The following is a 13,330-nucleotide window of genomic DNA, read 5'->3' on the forward strand; positions in this document are numbered from 1 at the left end:
ATGGATGTAGATTGAGATATCAGATATACTTTAGTGTAATACCACTTTGTACCATAAAATGTCCTTTGGAAAAGTCTTTAAAAACACTTTATTTATTTTAGTGTGGACAAGGAGGGTAAAACACCGCCCCCTGGTGGTGAAAGCTGCAGGTTAAATAGACTGTGCATGAGAAAATGCTAACTTCCTGTTTTAAGACCAGATGTAGAGTTGTACATTTCCAGTAGCTTTATTTTGCGGTTAATCGCTACTGCGAAGAAGGACTCCAAAATCATGTCCAAAACACGAAAACGGAAACATCACGTTAAGTTACAAAGAGCAGAAGGTTTGGACACTCGCCATTGCTGTGTCCCGCTGTGTACTGCTGGGGGGAGATTTAACAAGATCTTTCCACTCCTTTTCCAAAGGATCCAGAATTGCGCGCACAATGGCTGATAAAAATCTGAAGGGACGGCTTCACAGTTACGACCAGCTCTGGTGTGTACTCCATATTTTGAGACTGGAGAAATCTTCGTGTCTTCCTCTGGGAAACGTTGTCTTTGGCCGAAAGTTGTTCCATCGTTATTCCACTGGAATAATTTTAAATAAAAAGACAGAGCGACCCGGAGTTTGGGAGCGCCGCCCTTGACCTGTTGATACCGTGGCTATGGCAACCGAGAATGACAACACGGATGATGAAAACACCGATCGCTGGGCAAATGTTCAGCATTCAAACTACAGGTGAACATTAGTCAAAGCCAGATGTTTCCCCAGTTATGTCGATATTAGCCAGGCATGTACACACCTACACAGCATGTCAACAAACCGTGAAAAAAAGTCACAGGATATAAATAAAAATGCTGGTAAGCGTCTCTATTTATTAGTATTTATGAAGGGTATGTTGGGACTTACCTCCAAAATTATACAAATACTGAGAAATATAAAATTTGAATCCTTTCTCTCTTTTGCTCTGAGGCGCGGGGGAAAAATTATCGACAAGTCGATGAAGATCATCTACAGATATATTTGGTAAATGCCCAAGACGTCTTGAGACATGTAAATGGCCGCTTGATTCATCCATTTGGTTGACTTGTTTTGGAAAACCCGACTGTAAACAAGGCGCGACTATCACACCGGAAGCCAGAGGAGTTTCCCCACCGGAAGTAGCATACGCTAATGCGCACATAGTCTATTCAGAGAGGTTCACTGCAAAAAGTACCTTTAAGTAGCTGATACATAATAAAGCAGGAAAGATCTTTACAGCTGCCAATAGAAGAAGGGACCATCCTGCTAAAGGGGCTACAGACCTGTTTATGTTTGCTGAGGTTTCACAGATTTCTTTTTATGTAATTCAAATTGTAAAGTTACAGCAAAGTTTGTGCAGACCTGACCGTTGTGTCCTCAGTGGCTCTCTGCACAAAACAACTGTATTTACACATTTTATTTAAGATTTCCTCGAACGTATTGGTTTCTCTCGAGTTAAAGGGGTATTAAGTAATTTAGTGTCTAGACAGAGAGTGCTCCCTGTGATACAGACTGCAGCCAGAAATCTGAGCAGCTGAAGGAATAGTTGTTTAGTCACTCGTATTGATCCAAACTCTATCAACCCTCTGCAGATGGGGATTCTGTGCTGCAGTGAAAAAAAGAGAAAATCTTACTTATTGCTCTTTTACAGCTAAGCAGAATGAGGCGAGCGTAATAAAGTGAGCAGCCAGGGCGGACAGGTAATCAGACATATGGGCGAGAGGACAGTTGAGACAGGCGAGCAGACAGTCGCATTACTGCAGAGACAAACAGTCGGACAGCATAATAGGCAGACAGACAGGCAATCACGCAGCCACTCGGGAAGGGCCGCTTAATCACAGCGTGATTTCCTGAGCAGGCGAACACGAGCGCTACAAAAGGCTGTATCGTCCTGCGTACCACAGCGTTCTGGGCGGGGACTTCCTGCAGTCACGCTACAGAGTCTCTGAGGTGTGGATGGCGGCGTCCCCATAGGAGACCTCGAGGAATGTAGGCTGAGAAGCACGTAGTGAGGGTGCTCTGTGGTCACTGCCTCCCAGGTCCGTTATTTATAAGCACACGGTGAAGACTTCAAGCACATAACTGTGGAAGGGAACACTGGTGGAATGACAAAACCTTTAGAGTGCTTTTTAATTGTGTATGCATACAGTTTTATATCACCAATTACAAAAAACACAAATGGAGAAACCCACTGTGAGGTGCGTGCATCATGTAAACATGGTGATGTGTGTGCAGCAACAACAAATAACATCATTTGATTGGCTGGAAATGTTGAACGTTGGCTTGAAATGCAGGTGTTTTCTGGCACCTATAGTTGGATAAACTAGGATTCAGCTGCATCCAACTGTAACTGTAACCACACCCTAAAGACTAAATCCAGTTAAGTGGGTGACTTGTACAGTTGGCACAAAGGAACAAATTATCTATAGAGATCTTTAGAGACACAAACTGTTTTTGTAGCAGGTTGTAAACGTGATCATTTTAAATGGGCGTCTGTGGGTACTGACTGATGGGAAGCCCCAAGTGGACATTAGAGGAACTACAGCTTTGGCAGTCCAGTTTTAGCTTTAGTCCTTTTTAATAGGACAGTTTCATTAATACAGTTTCTTTTTCTAACAGACTTTATTGGAATAAATCAGTTTAACCATCTACAAAGTGCAGCACAAGCATAATGTAATCTTACATTCTTACTGATAAATGTGTCATTTTTTCTCATTTTCTCATAAATTGGCAGTTTTTTAAATTGCTCTACCACTTTCTTCTCATAGACGTTTTTTTTTCTTTTGGGTTTTTTTGTTTCCTTTTTGCTCATTAATTTACCATTTGTTTCTCATCTATTTATCTTCTTTTGTTTTAAATATGCTTGTAAATCTTTTCTCATAAATTTTTCTCATAACTTTAAAACTTTAATTTAAAAAAGTTTTTTGTTTTTGTTTTTTTCAACAAAAGAAATGTTGCTTAATGTTACACAAAAAGTTCCTCTGTGTTTTCGGTGCCCGTGCCGGGGAATGAGCCGGTGTGTTTCCAGTATTTTTCCAGTGTGTGATCATATTTGATGTTGTTCTTGCAACACATTTCAGAGAAAACAATCAGCTCCTATAAATAGAAATCAGACATCAAAGCAAAATTTTACTGCCAGGTTGATGATGAGTGTTTAGATGAAAACACACAAACACAATGCGTCTAAATATATGTGTGCCAACACCAGCAGATTGAGAAATCAGAGGGAGGAAATCCCAGAGCCATTAATACGAACACGCTGTTTTACACTTTATGGAAAATCTGGATTTTATCTTTAGAAATGAAGTAAATTCCAGGAAACATTAACTGGACGGTCTCACATTTTCTACATTTTTAACCTAATTTTAAAAAAAATGAATTTGTGTCGCTAGCACCAGGTTGGACACGCTAATTCTGCTGTTTTCACCTCATAAATGTGTCATTTTGTCTTCTAAATTTTTCTTTTTTTTCTTATATGTGCCAACGTTTCTTTTTTCAGTCACACAAGTTTTATTCTCATAAATTTTTCAATTTTTTCCTCTTTTTTTCTTTCTTTTTTAAAATGTTTTTCAGACTTGTAATTACTGTTAATTTGATGGGGATTTTCTTTTTGGGTAATAACCACCCCAAGGACTGTTGGGATGACACGAACAAGCACAATGCTTCTAAATATACCCACACCAACACAAGCACACCCAGATGTAAGTCAGAGTGCAAAGGGAGGAAATCCCAGAGCCACTTGTGAGGACATGCTGGTTTTACATGTAATCTGACTAATTTGACAGAAAGCATAAACTTTGGCCAGAGTTCAACATTCATGATGATTTTAATAGTTTTTATGCATTTATTTGTGAAACCAGCTGAATTGGTGGTGGTCTGCACCCACGATCCCCGGGAAAAACGCTTTGTGTCCAGTATAATGTCCAGTGAGGACAGCCACCGCGTTCCAGGTTCATGAACTTATTTTGATGCCACAGCTAACGGGAAAGGAAGTCCACCACATCCTTGTTGAACAATAAAAGTTTGTCGTTGCGATCTTGCGGTGTTCATACTTCTGCGCTGTGAAGATTTAGGACTGGTTTAAACCCGGGTTTGTTTTTTGGTCGGGTCAAGTTTACACATTTAACTGTGATAATTCTGTAAACAAATGTTTGCAAAAACATCAAAGTACAAATGGGTGCATTGATGAAGAGCCATTTTCGACTATCAGGATTCAGTTTATAGCACTGGGTTAATTACAGCCTCACCTCTCTCTGGAGCTGCATGGTGGGCTCTACAGAAGCCGATGGCACTATTCCCTGCACTTTGTCTTCTGCCATTTTAGTGTCTTTTCCTCAACACGTGAATTATTCATAATTTTGCGGCAGCGTTTTTATGTCTTTTATTTATTTTTTGTGGAAACACCACGCTCTGTTCGCCCTGTTGGTTTGAAATTGTGAAACTCAATATGCAGTTAATATTTAATGTTATAGAAAGCAGATGACACAGTAGCTTTCATAATAAAAGTCGCCTGTGATGTGAACCCCATCGGATGCCGTTTCGGCCGTGACACTGAAGGTTAGGTGTCTTTTTCAGGTGTTGCGTTCCAGATGAAGGTGCTGACAGATTTTGGGCATCAGAGCTGGTAAAGCTGTTGTTGGGGTGGGACTTCCTGACGGGAACACTCAGACCTCTAACAGTGACCTTCACCGGACACAAGTTTCCATTCATGGCTCTGAAGTCAACAACAAGCCCTCATTTATCTATAGGAACTCTTGTTAATAGTCTTATATTTTCTACATGAGTGTTTCTGCCTGACTGATCGTTGCGTGTGTGTCTTATTGAATCTACTTCACACTTGTCAAATCTATACCTGCTCTCTTACACTTTAACAGCGTCCTCGTTTGGCCTTTAGCCTCAAAATCAACAAGGTCATATCGACTTTTTACCTATTCAGGACACCCGGATAACAGAACTGTGCAGCCACATGCATGTTGGAGAGTTGATGTGAAAGATAAAGGGAGCTGAGGGTGAATGTGATGCTGTCCATTTAGTGGCAGATCTATATTCCTACCCTGGTGTCAGAAGAAATTGAGGAGATGGAGGATACAAGCAGCAGAAATGAGCTTCTTATGAAGGCGATCTGGGCTCAGGTGAGAGCTCAGCCACTACTCTTCATCTAAAAACGCCAAGATGCCTCCTGGACGGCTCGGTGAGGGAAGGAGACAACTAAAATACTGGTTTAGGAACTTCTCAGTATTCCTCTGGAAGACCTGGACGGTGGTGGCCAGGAAGAAGAAGTAGAAATTTGTTGGATGGAATAAAGAACCCACACTTTTTTTTTATCTTTTTCCTCCTAATCTTCTGTTTTTGGGAACACAAACTGCCCACTGTGGCTTCGTGCTTAGCATCTTTGCCCTGACAAGTCTCCAAACTTGGACTTTTGTCAGAGGAAGATGTCAAACATGGTGCCAGCCGGAGCCAACTGCCACACTTGGTGTTTAGAGGAATTTTGGAACAATATCCTCACTGAAAGGCTGGTAATAACATCCCTGCACATGGTGCCAGGGGCTCTGCTGACCCTTGGCAGTGTCCCCGGGCTTTTCTTCCACCGGCCAGAACAAAACAACAGAGAACACTTTATTTATAGCAGCGTGACAACAAATAAAGTTGGAAAGGTCAGCCGTGGGGCGTCCACATGGGATAAAGGGGCCTGTTGCACTGCTGAACTTCACAGCCAGTTTTTGTATGCATTTCCTAGCAACAATTACACTTCATGGTACAACTTTTTAGTCCCGCTGTTGAGTTTCCCCGGGCACGCAGGATGCTTCAGATCCCAGCTTTACGTCCAAACAGGTGCAGCCGGCTGAGAATTCATCAAAAAGAAACGGCGGCTGACAGCATGATAATGTTTGGGTTTTAGCATGGAAATACGGATGAGCTCTAGAAGACGATAACAAGATGGCAAGAAGAAAAGCAATCCATCAAGTAAATCCCCAAACGGCCATTTCTGCTTGTTATATCAACCACATTGTGGAGAGGGAGCTGAATGGGCATTTGGTAACAAAACAGCTTTCGTCTGTAATGGCCACCACACTTCACTCTCTTCTTTTGTGTTTCTGGTATTTTCCTCCTAATCTAAAATGTGCTGGAGTCCTTGTTAATGCTAACTGTGCTTAAGGCCGCATGCAGACACAAAACTATGTAAAGGCAATTCAGATGACAGACTTCGACTTACTGAAGTTCGAGTTAAATCTGCACATCCCCCAAATAATATATCACTGAAATACTTCAAGAGCAAGCAGGAGAGTCCCCAAAGAAAACACGAACATGATCGGCACCAACGTTAACCCACATGCTTTATGTTTGGAGATATTAAAGCCTTTAATAGATTTTTCCAGGAGATTTCACTTCATAGACCTGAGCTTGAGGTTTTGGGCTGCACTCTCAATACATTTAACTAGTCTTCTTATTCTAGCACTATCTTCTTTATTTGGACAGTCTCTGTCTGATTGCATCTTTGGTAAATCCTAGGTATTGGTTTTCTTTTAAGTTTACCTCTATATGCATCAGGAAATACTTTAATTAGATTCAGTCCTTCCTCTTCTGTGGCTTAGGCGTTTTTTAAATAACATCTTCACTGCAGGTACAGTTGGGTCAATAATTTGTTGAACAGAAACATGTTTTTTGGTAGTTTTGCATGTACATGAGTTTGTACATGAGTTACAGTGAGTTTGCTATTAATGCTATTAATTGACTGACACACTGCCTAGGTAAAGCTGGTTCCCTCTTAAATTCTCAACAGGTTACGCAAGAAAGGATGTGGATTTAATACTAAGTGTTTCCAACTTATATTCTGTAGGGAGGCCAGTCAATGACTGCCTGAAGTCTAGAAACCATGGAAATGACATTTAGATGATCTGTCAGTCCATTACAGCAGCTGCTGCTTGTTTTATTGTTTCATCTGGTTTCATCGGTCTAACCTGGCCTTCATGTTCTGCAGTGTAACCAGAGGTTTGCACCTTTGTATAAAAACTGTGCATTTACATTAATGAAGGTGATTGTTGACTTTGTAAATGACACACCTATAGTTACATTTTTGTATTGGATGTCTAAAAGGACAAATGTCCAGGTAGATCATGTATAATTTATTCTAATGGCCTCTGGTTTCCAGTTTGATATTCAATTCAATTCAATTTTATTTATACAGCGCCAAATCACAACAACAGTCGCCTCAAGGCGCCTTATATTGTACAGTAGATCCTACAATAATAGATACAGAGAAAAACCCAACAATCATATGAGCCCCTATGAGCAAACAGTTTGGCGACAGTGGGAAGGAAGAAACCTCCAGCAGAACCAGGCTCAGGAGGGGCGGGGCCATCTGCTGCGACCAGATGAGGTGATAGAAGGAAGACAGGATAAAGACATGCTGTGGAAGAGAGACAGAGGTTAATAACAGATATGATTCAATGCAGAGAGGTCTGTTAATACACAATGAGTGCATCATGGGAATCCCCCGGCAGCCTACGTCTATTGCAGCATAACTAAGGGAGGATTCAGGGTCACCTGGTCCAGCCCTAACTATATGCTTTAGCAAAAAGGAAAGTTTGAAGCCTAATCTTGAAAGTAGAGATAGTGTCTGTCTCCTGAATCCAAAGTGGAAGCTGGTTCCACAGAAGAGGGGCCTAAATTGAATGAATGAATTTTGGTAATTTGGAAAATTATCACTTTATTTATGACCTGAGTAAACACGTTCCTGGTGATTTTATAGTCTTGCTAGTTTGAGGTCACACTGAATGACACATTATGGCCATATTGTAAAATAAGGTTCTTGTTAAGGTTATAAAGGGTGAAAGTTAAGTCGATGCTGCAGGGTGTAATAAGAAACGGAGCCCTTTGCACTCTCAATGATAGCTTGAGGCTTCACAGCAGGACTTTATTAAGCAACAGGTGACGACACAATAGCTACATCCATCTTCTATATACAGTCTACAGTGTTATCTTGAGTGCATGCTGGAACAAAAAGGCGAAGCAGCTACAGACCACTTTACACAAAACCTTCTGGAAACATCTCTGAATCTTTAGCATTCATGCTAAATTAAATTGTAGATTCTGTTTCTATTTGTATCCATTTCTATTATTTTATTTCTCCTTTGCAGATAAATTCATATGTATGGCATTCTCAATCAGTCACTCTCCAAAGATACTAAACAGCTGATATAAAACCAAAAGGATGCACAAATGAAGCTAATTTACTCGCAGCAAATCTGTATCCAGATGAGGATCATTTGCACAAATAAAGCAGCAGAATTTAAACATAACAGGCAAGCAGGGACACAAAAACTCTGCTATGTGTACTGCCAGACTATTTTTTTCATTGTGTGGACGGCCCATTACTTCACACTCTCAGATGGCTCGTAAGCGCTAATGAAGAGCAGCTTTAATCAGATTCCTAATAAATTGACCATGTTTGAGGTTGGATGTACTCCTGCCAAGTCAAACAGAGTGTTTACCTCCACCAAAGAAGAAGAAACCAGGATTTAAGCTTAGCAGGACAGATGCTCGCATTCACACTGGTACTTCAGTTGGATGGAGACAGACGTGCGTTTACTGTGATTATAATCATACGTGGTTGTGTAGTGGAACTGTACGTGTGGTTTTGATGTGATCTGAAGCATGTTTAACGAAGTTATCTGACATTGTTTTGGTCCACTGCAGTGGATAAGGCTTCATAAAGTCAGCAGCAGAGACAGAGACCAGGGCAAAAACACCTGTGCTCCTCCAGTGGTTTGCAGTGAATGCAGGACACACATTTAAGGTGGCCCAGGCATTTCTTTTAGCACATCTCACCAGATGCAGAAAGAAACTGAAACTCCATCACTCATTTTGATGGTTAATAATCTCTTTGGCGCTTAATGTTGTGCAGCGGATATACACGGTCAGGCAAATGTCAGAAACGCAGTGTCAGGTTCAGAGTGCATCGCTCAGAGGAGGAGGCCACAGTTCACGACAGCGGCTTGCTTCCTGTCCTGCTGCATCGGAAATACCAGAAGCGAAGCCTCCACGGCGGGACTCCGATGAAACTGCGCACACTCAGGAGCACACAAAGTAAACCCAAAGCCATACACACCCCAGAAGCAATAAACACAGCCTCACATGCTGATGCCGCCTCCCTCAAACACCAAAAACACACATAGGACACGTGAGGATTGTCCTCACACTGAAAACCTCCCATCCGCTGGAGGTATTGTTGGACTCTTCCTCCTCTGACGCCTGTGAGGCTCATGTTTAGAAAGAGGAAACACAGCCTCGTCTGAGTTTGTACACAGCACAGAGGCAGAAGGTTTGCACCGTGTTCCAAACCTTCTGTATTTACACTCACGATGGCGTCTCTTGATCGCAGACTTTCACATTGAGACCTCCTCCACATGCTGAGAACTGGTTTTTCTAAACCATAGACATAATTCTGAGATCATCTACTTCTGTTTTCTTTCAGGCTTTTTGTTGCTGCTGAGCAACAATTGTTGACACGTTGTTGATTAGGCCTCACAGAGCTCACAGAAACCTGCAGTTTCTCTAATGTCCACTAGAGGCTCCAGCAGTGAGTCGGTCAGACAGCAGAAATAAACAAGCTTACCGCCTGATTCTCCCATTACTCCGTCTTGTTTCAGCTCTTGGTGCGTTTTGGTGCATATTGAATCAAATAAAAATACACTGGTACATTTAGTCACCAACCCTTAGACCCGAGCTGACTTATAGTAAAGTATCCTGGCTAACCAAGCTTACTATAGTTAGCTGACTATTAGCACTCCACCCTCGTGACCTCTGGCTCCAAAAAAGCACCACGGCTAAAGTTACAGACTCACGATGCTGACTCAAAGGCCAACAGTAAGAAGAAAAGGAGAATCTATATTTCAAGATGGGAAATACTCACTGAAAGTTTAGATTTTTTTTTTAATATATTTTTATGACTGATAGAATATTCAGATATAATTTTATGACTTTAATTTTGTAAATCAAACTTTAATCAGATCCTTACTTCCTTTTTTTGATCAGCCCCACGTTCCTCTGTCCAGCGTATGTACACCTCTGGGATCACCATCCCAGATGTCTCCATAAATCCCAGATGTTGTAAAATATCAGAGTAAATATTAAGGAGGCAATAGAAGTGATTGAATGTAAGCCTGCTGCTCAGTCTGTTCACAGCAGCTGCTGTCTCTCACACACACACACACACACACACACACACACACACACACACACACACACACACACCCTAATTAATCAGTGTGAATTAGGCCAGTTTAAGTGGTGACATGGACCGAAATATGACCTCATCTCTAAAATCTCTGGGTCGGTTTTAAAGCATCTTATCGGGCCTTGTTTCCACTCCTCTTCCCTCTGCACCTCCACACACTGGGAAAAGTCCATCAGTTGTTTACATACTCCCACTTCCTCCTCCTCCACTTGTGAATTAATGATGCGAGTGCCGCGAACCGCTCTCCTCTCCTCTTCTCTGAGGGAGTTATTCACATTTAAAAGCCCATAATCAAACACCTATGCGTTAAATGGAAGCCCATTAACGCTAATGGTATACCTTGGACCGAGCCGAGATGAAACCTTGAAGAACTACAGACTATTAGGGCACGGCAAGGACTTTATCCTTCCCGCATTGAGTCACTGGCTCAGTCACATATCTGTCTTCCATTTCATCCAAAGCTGTTCTTTTGCAGCACCAGTAATCGGTTAAGGTCGGAGACTGGAGCTGGTGGAAAGCACTGGATCTCAGAGAGAAGGAAAGTTCATTTCTTCACTCATTTCTCTGTCTGTAATTTCACCGTCTGACGGTTGTGATAGCAGCCTCGAGCGGAGGAGATTATTGATTAGGCCTCTTTTCAGGCAAACTGGATTTTCTGTTTTATAGTATTTAACACGGGGGGAATAATAATCACCGACCTGCCTGGGTGCAGCCAGGTCGCTCTACAATCCAATATTTCCTTCTTGGGGGGACCTTCAACATCTGTACAGATTTTATCTCCCAAACTCACCCTTCAAACTCAAAGCGGCTCCTCCAGCAGGCGCTCTCGTGTCTGCTCAAGTCTTCCCTCTGGTTATTTTTAGGATACCCCCCCCCCCCCTGTCTGTGGTGTTCAGATGGTCTGGTCCAAGGCATGGGAAGGGAAGGGGAGTGGTAGAGGAAAAGGGGAAAACTTCAACAATGACTTCATTAACACGGTGCCCGACACGACCAGCATAACTGGACTTCACAGCTCCGTTCCCACGCTGGATATATGGCTCTGGATTTAATTCTTTATGAAGCTCATGTGTTTGTCCGGTTCAGCTGTCAGGGGTGACATGGAGGCCTGCTGAAGTTTCCTCTGCTCACAGTCCTCACACCTCAAACAGCATGTTGATCACAAGTGAGTATGAGTTCAGCTCAAGCCTAAATGTTGTGTTACACGACAGGATGGGAGGTAATGAGATCGGCCTCCTAATGCTGTTTCTCTCTGATGGCGTTACTCAAAGGAGGTGATTTGGAGATGAGTTTAGCGAGACATAAAAACTTTTTCAAAGGTTTGTTTGTTGAGTGACTTCAGATGAGACGTAAATATGTTGATTCTTGAGGCAGAAGAAGAATTTAAAGAACTCCAGCGCTGACTAAAACTTCTTTGTTGTTTGAAGGCCGTGGGCCTGAAAACATCACAAGTGAGCTTTTGAACTCTGGTGATATAAAAGCTCGTTTTACTGGCAGGAAGAGCGTGGGATTCACTCTGAATGTGCGTGGGTTACTTTTGAAATGTGATCCGCTGGAGAGAACTTTCCACCTGCTGAAGAAAACCACCGTACACATATTCAGACATTTTACTCTGAAAACACATTAAAGTGCGGCGAAGGCACTCCTGTATGTAGACTCAGTGTAAAGAATTTCAAAGCTGAGGCTTTTATTCTGAAACATGGCACTTCATACCTGTGTTTTCCTTTTGGACCCTTGGTTTCTTTCTCACCATGTTTTTAATGTCAGTAATTTTGTGTTAATGTGAGGAAGAACCTGTTTGAACTGTGGCGTAGCGGGAGCAATCGGGATGCTGTTTGGAGGTTATTGGTTCAATTCCTGGTGCCTTTTGTCCAAGTTCAACTTGTAAAGTGATTTGAACAGAGGTTCTGTATATATGCGGTTCACTGTGGCTCCACACGCGCCAAACAGCCGAAGCGTCCTCAGTTTGATCCCAGGAGGAGACTCCCTTTGGGGTTGTGTCAGGAAGGCATCCGGAGTAAAAGAATCTGCCCGACGATGCTTCGCTGCCGCTGTGGCGCCTCCTGGCGAATAAGAGTGCAGCTTCGTATATGCGCTTCATTGTTCAGTGAGTTGCTTTAGCTCTCTAGTTCCGACATTTTAATTCATCTTTTTGTTGATTATCGTGAATAAAGCGTTTGTGGCTTCTGGACTTTTGACTCGGCATAACCAGTGATTTTATTTATGGTGTTTTTTTAATCATTTTAATTATTTAGTTTAATTTATAATTATTTTATCTCTCACTCATTTGTCAGCACTGTCCTTGTTCACACACACAGAAATGTTTGTCTGTAAGTGGTGTTGATGAACTTCCAGCATTGTTTTGTTTGAGTTTCCTGGCATCACAGGGGTATGTACAAGGTGCCCTTGGGTGTGGATCTGTTGGCGTACAAACCAGCCGTGGTAGTATTATTTGCTGAGAGTAAACGGTCTTGTTTGACAGAGCAATAAAGTCTACGAAAGGAGACAGGAGGCAGTGGCTTAAATCATGAGACTAGACAGTTATTCCTGCCTGTTCTCTTGCCCAAGGTTAGTGCTCACATGGTTCATTTACACACAAGGTCTGTTATTCCCAACTTGTCATTTAGTAGGTAAGTAGGGTTAGTGTGATGAACAGGTATATTTAATGCAAACCACAGTCTTTTCTACATATAGCCAAGCAGAGTTCGTACCAAAACCCAACCAGGAGTCTCTAACAAACTACCTAAACCTGACCAAAACTACCTATTCAAGTAATTTTAGTGCCTAAACCTAACCACACCCATATGGAAAAGAAATAGTGGCCTACTTCATATAGTGAATCATAAGGCTTATATGATTTACTCATGAAAGTGGCCACTTTCTCATTACTTTCATATATTGTTTTAGTAAGTATCCAAAACATTCAAGTTTCATTTATATAATTTTTCAAGGGATCTTATATCTGTTTTCACTCTTGTATGCTTTTCATGCAAGTTTCACACAAGACAGATACAAACTTTATAAGATTTATATAAATCCCTCAGCATTTAGTTTTCAGTGTCTAACCAGTAAATGCAAGTGAAAGATAAAAAA

General features: G+C 41.8%; 1 protein-coding gene across 2 annotated transcripts in view; it reads left to right on the forward strand.

Moving 5' to 3' along the window:
• The first annotated feature begins 11,185 nt into the window (after nucleotides 1-11,185).
• LOC308387239 (rho GTPase-activating protein 7) overlaps nucleotides 11,186-13,330 on the forward strand; it is a 39,716-nt gene continuing 37,571 nt past the window's right edge. For both annotated transcript variants that reach the window (XM_080867172.1, XM_080867173.1), the window contains exon 1: nucleotides 11,186-11,402. In XM_080867172.1, coding sequence (XP_080723298.1) covers nucleotides 11,390-11,402 — 13 coding nt within the window. In that variant the 5' untranslated portion in view covers nucleotides 11,186-11,389. The remainder of the gene's footprint in view (nucleotides 11,403-13,330) is intronic.

The sequence above is a fragment of the Rhamphochromis sp. 'chilingali' genome (genome assembly GCF_963969265.1).
Source record: "Rhamphochromis sp. 'chilingali' genome assembly, chromosome: 19".
Lineage (NCBI taxonomy): Eukaryota > Metazoa > Chordata > Actinopteri > Cichliformes > Cichlidae > Rhamphochromis > Rhamphochromis sp. 'chilingali'.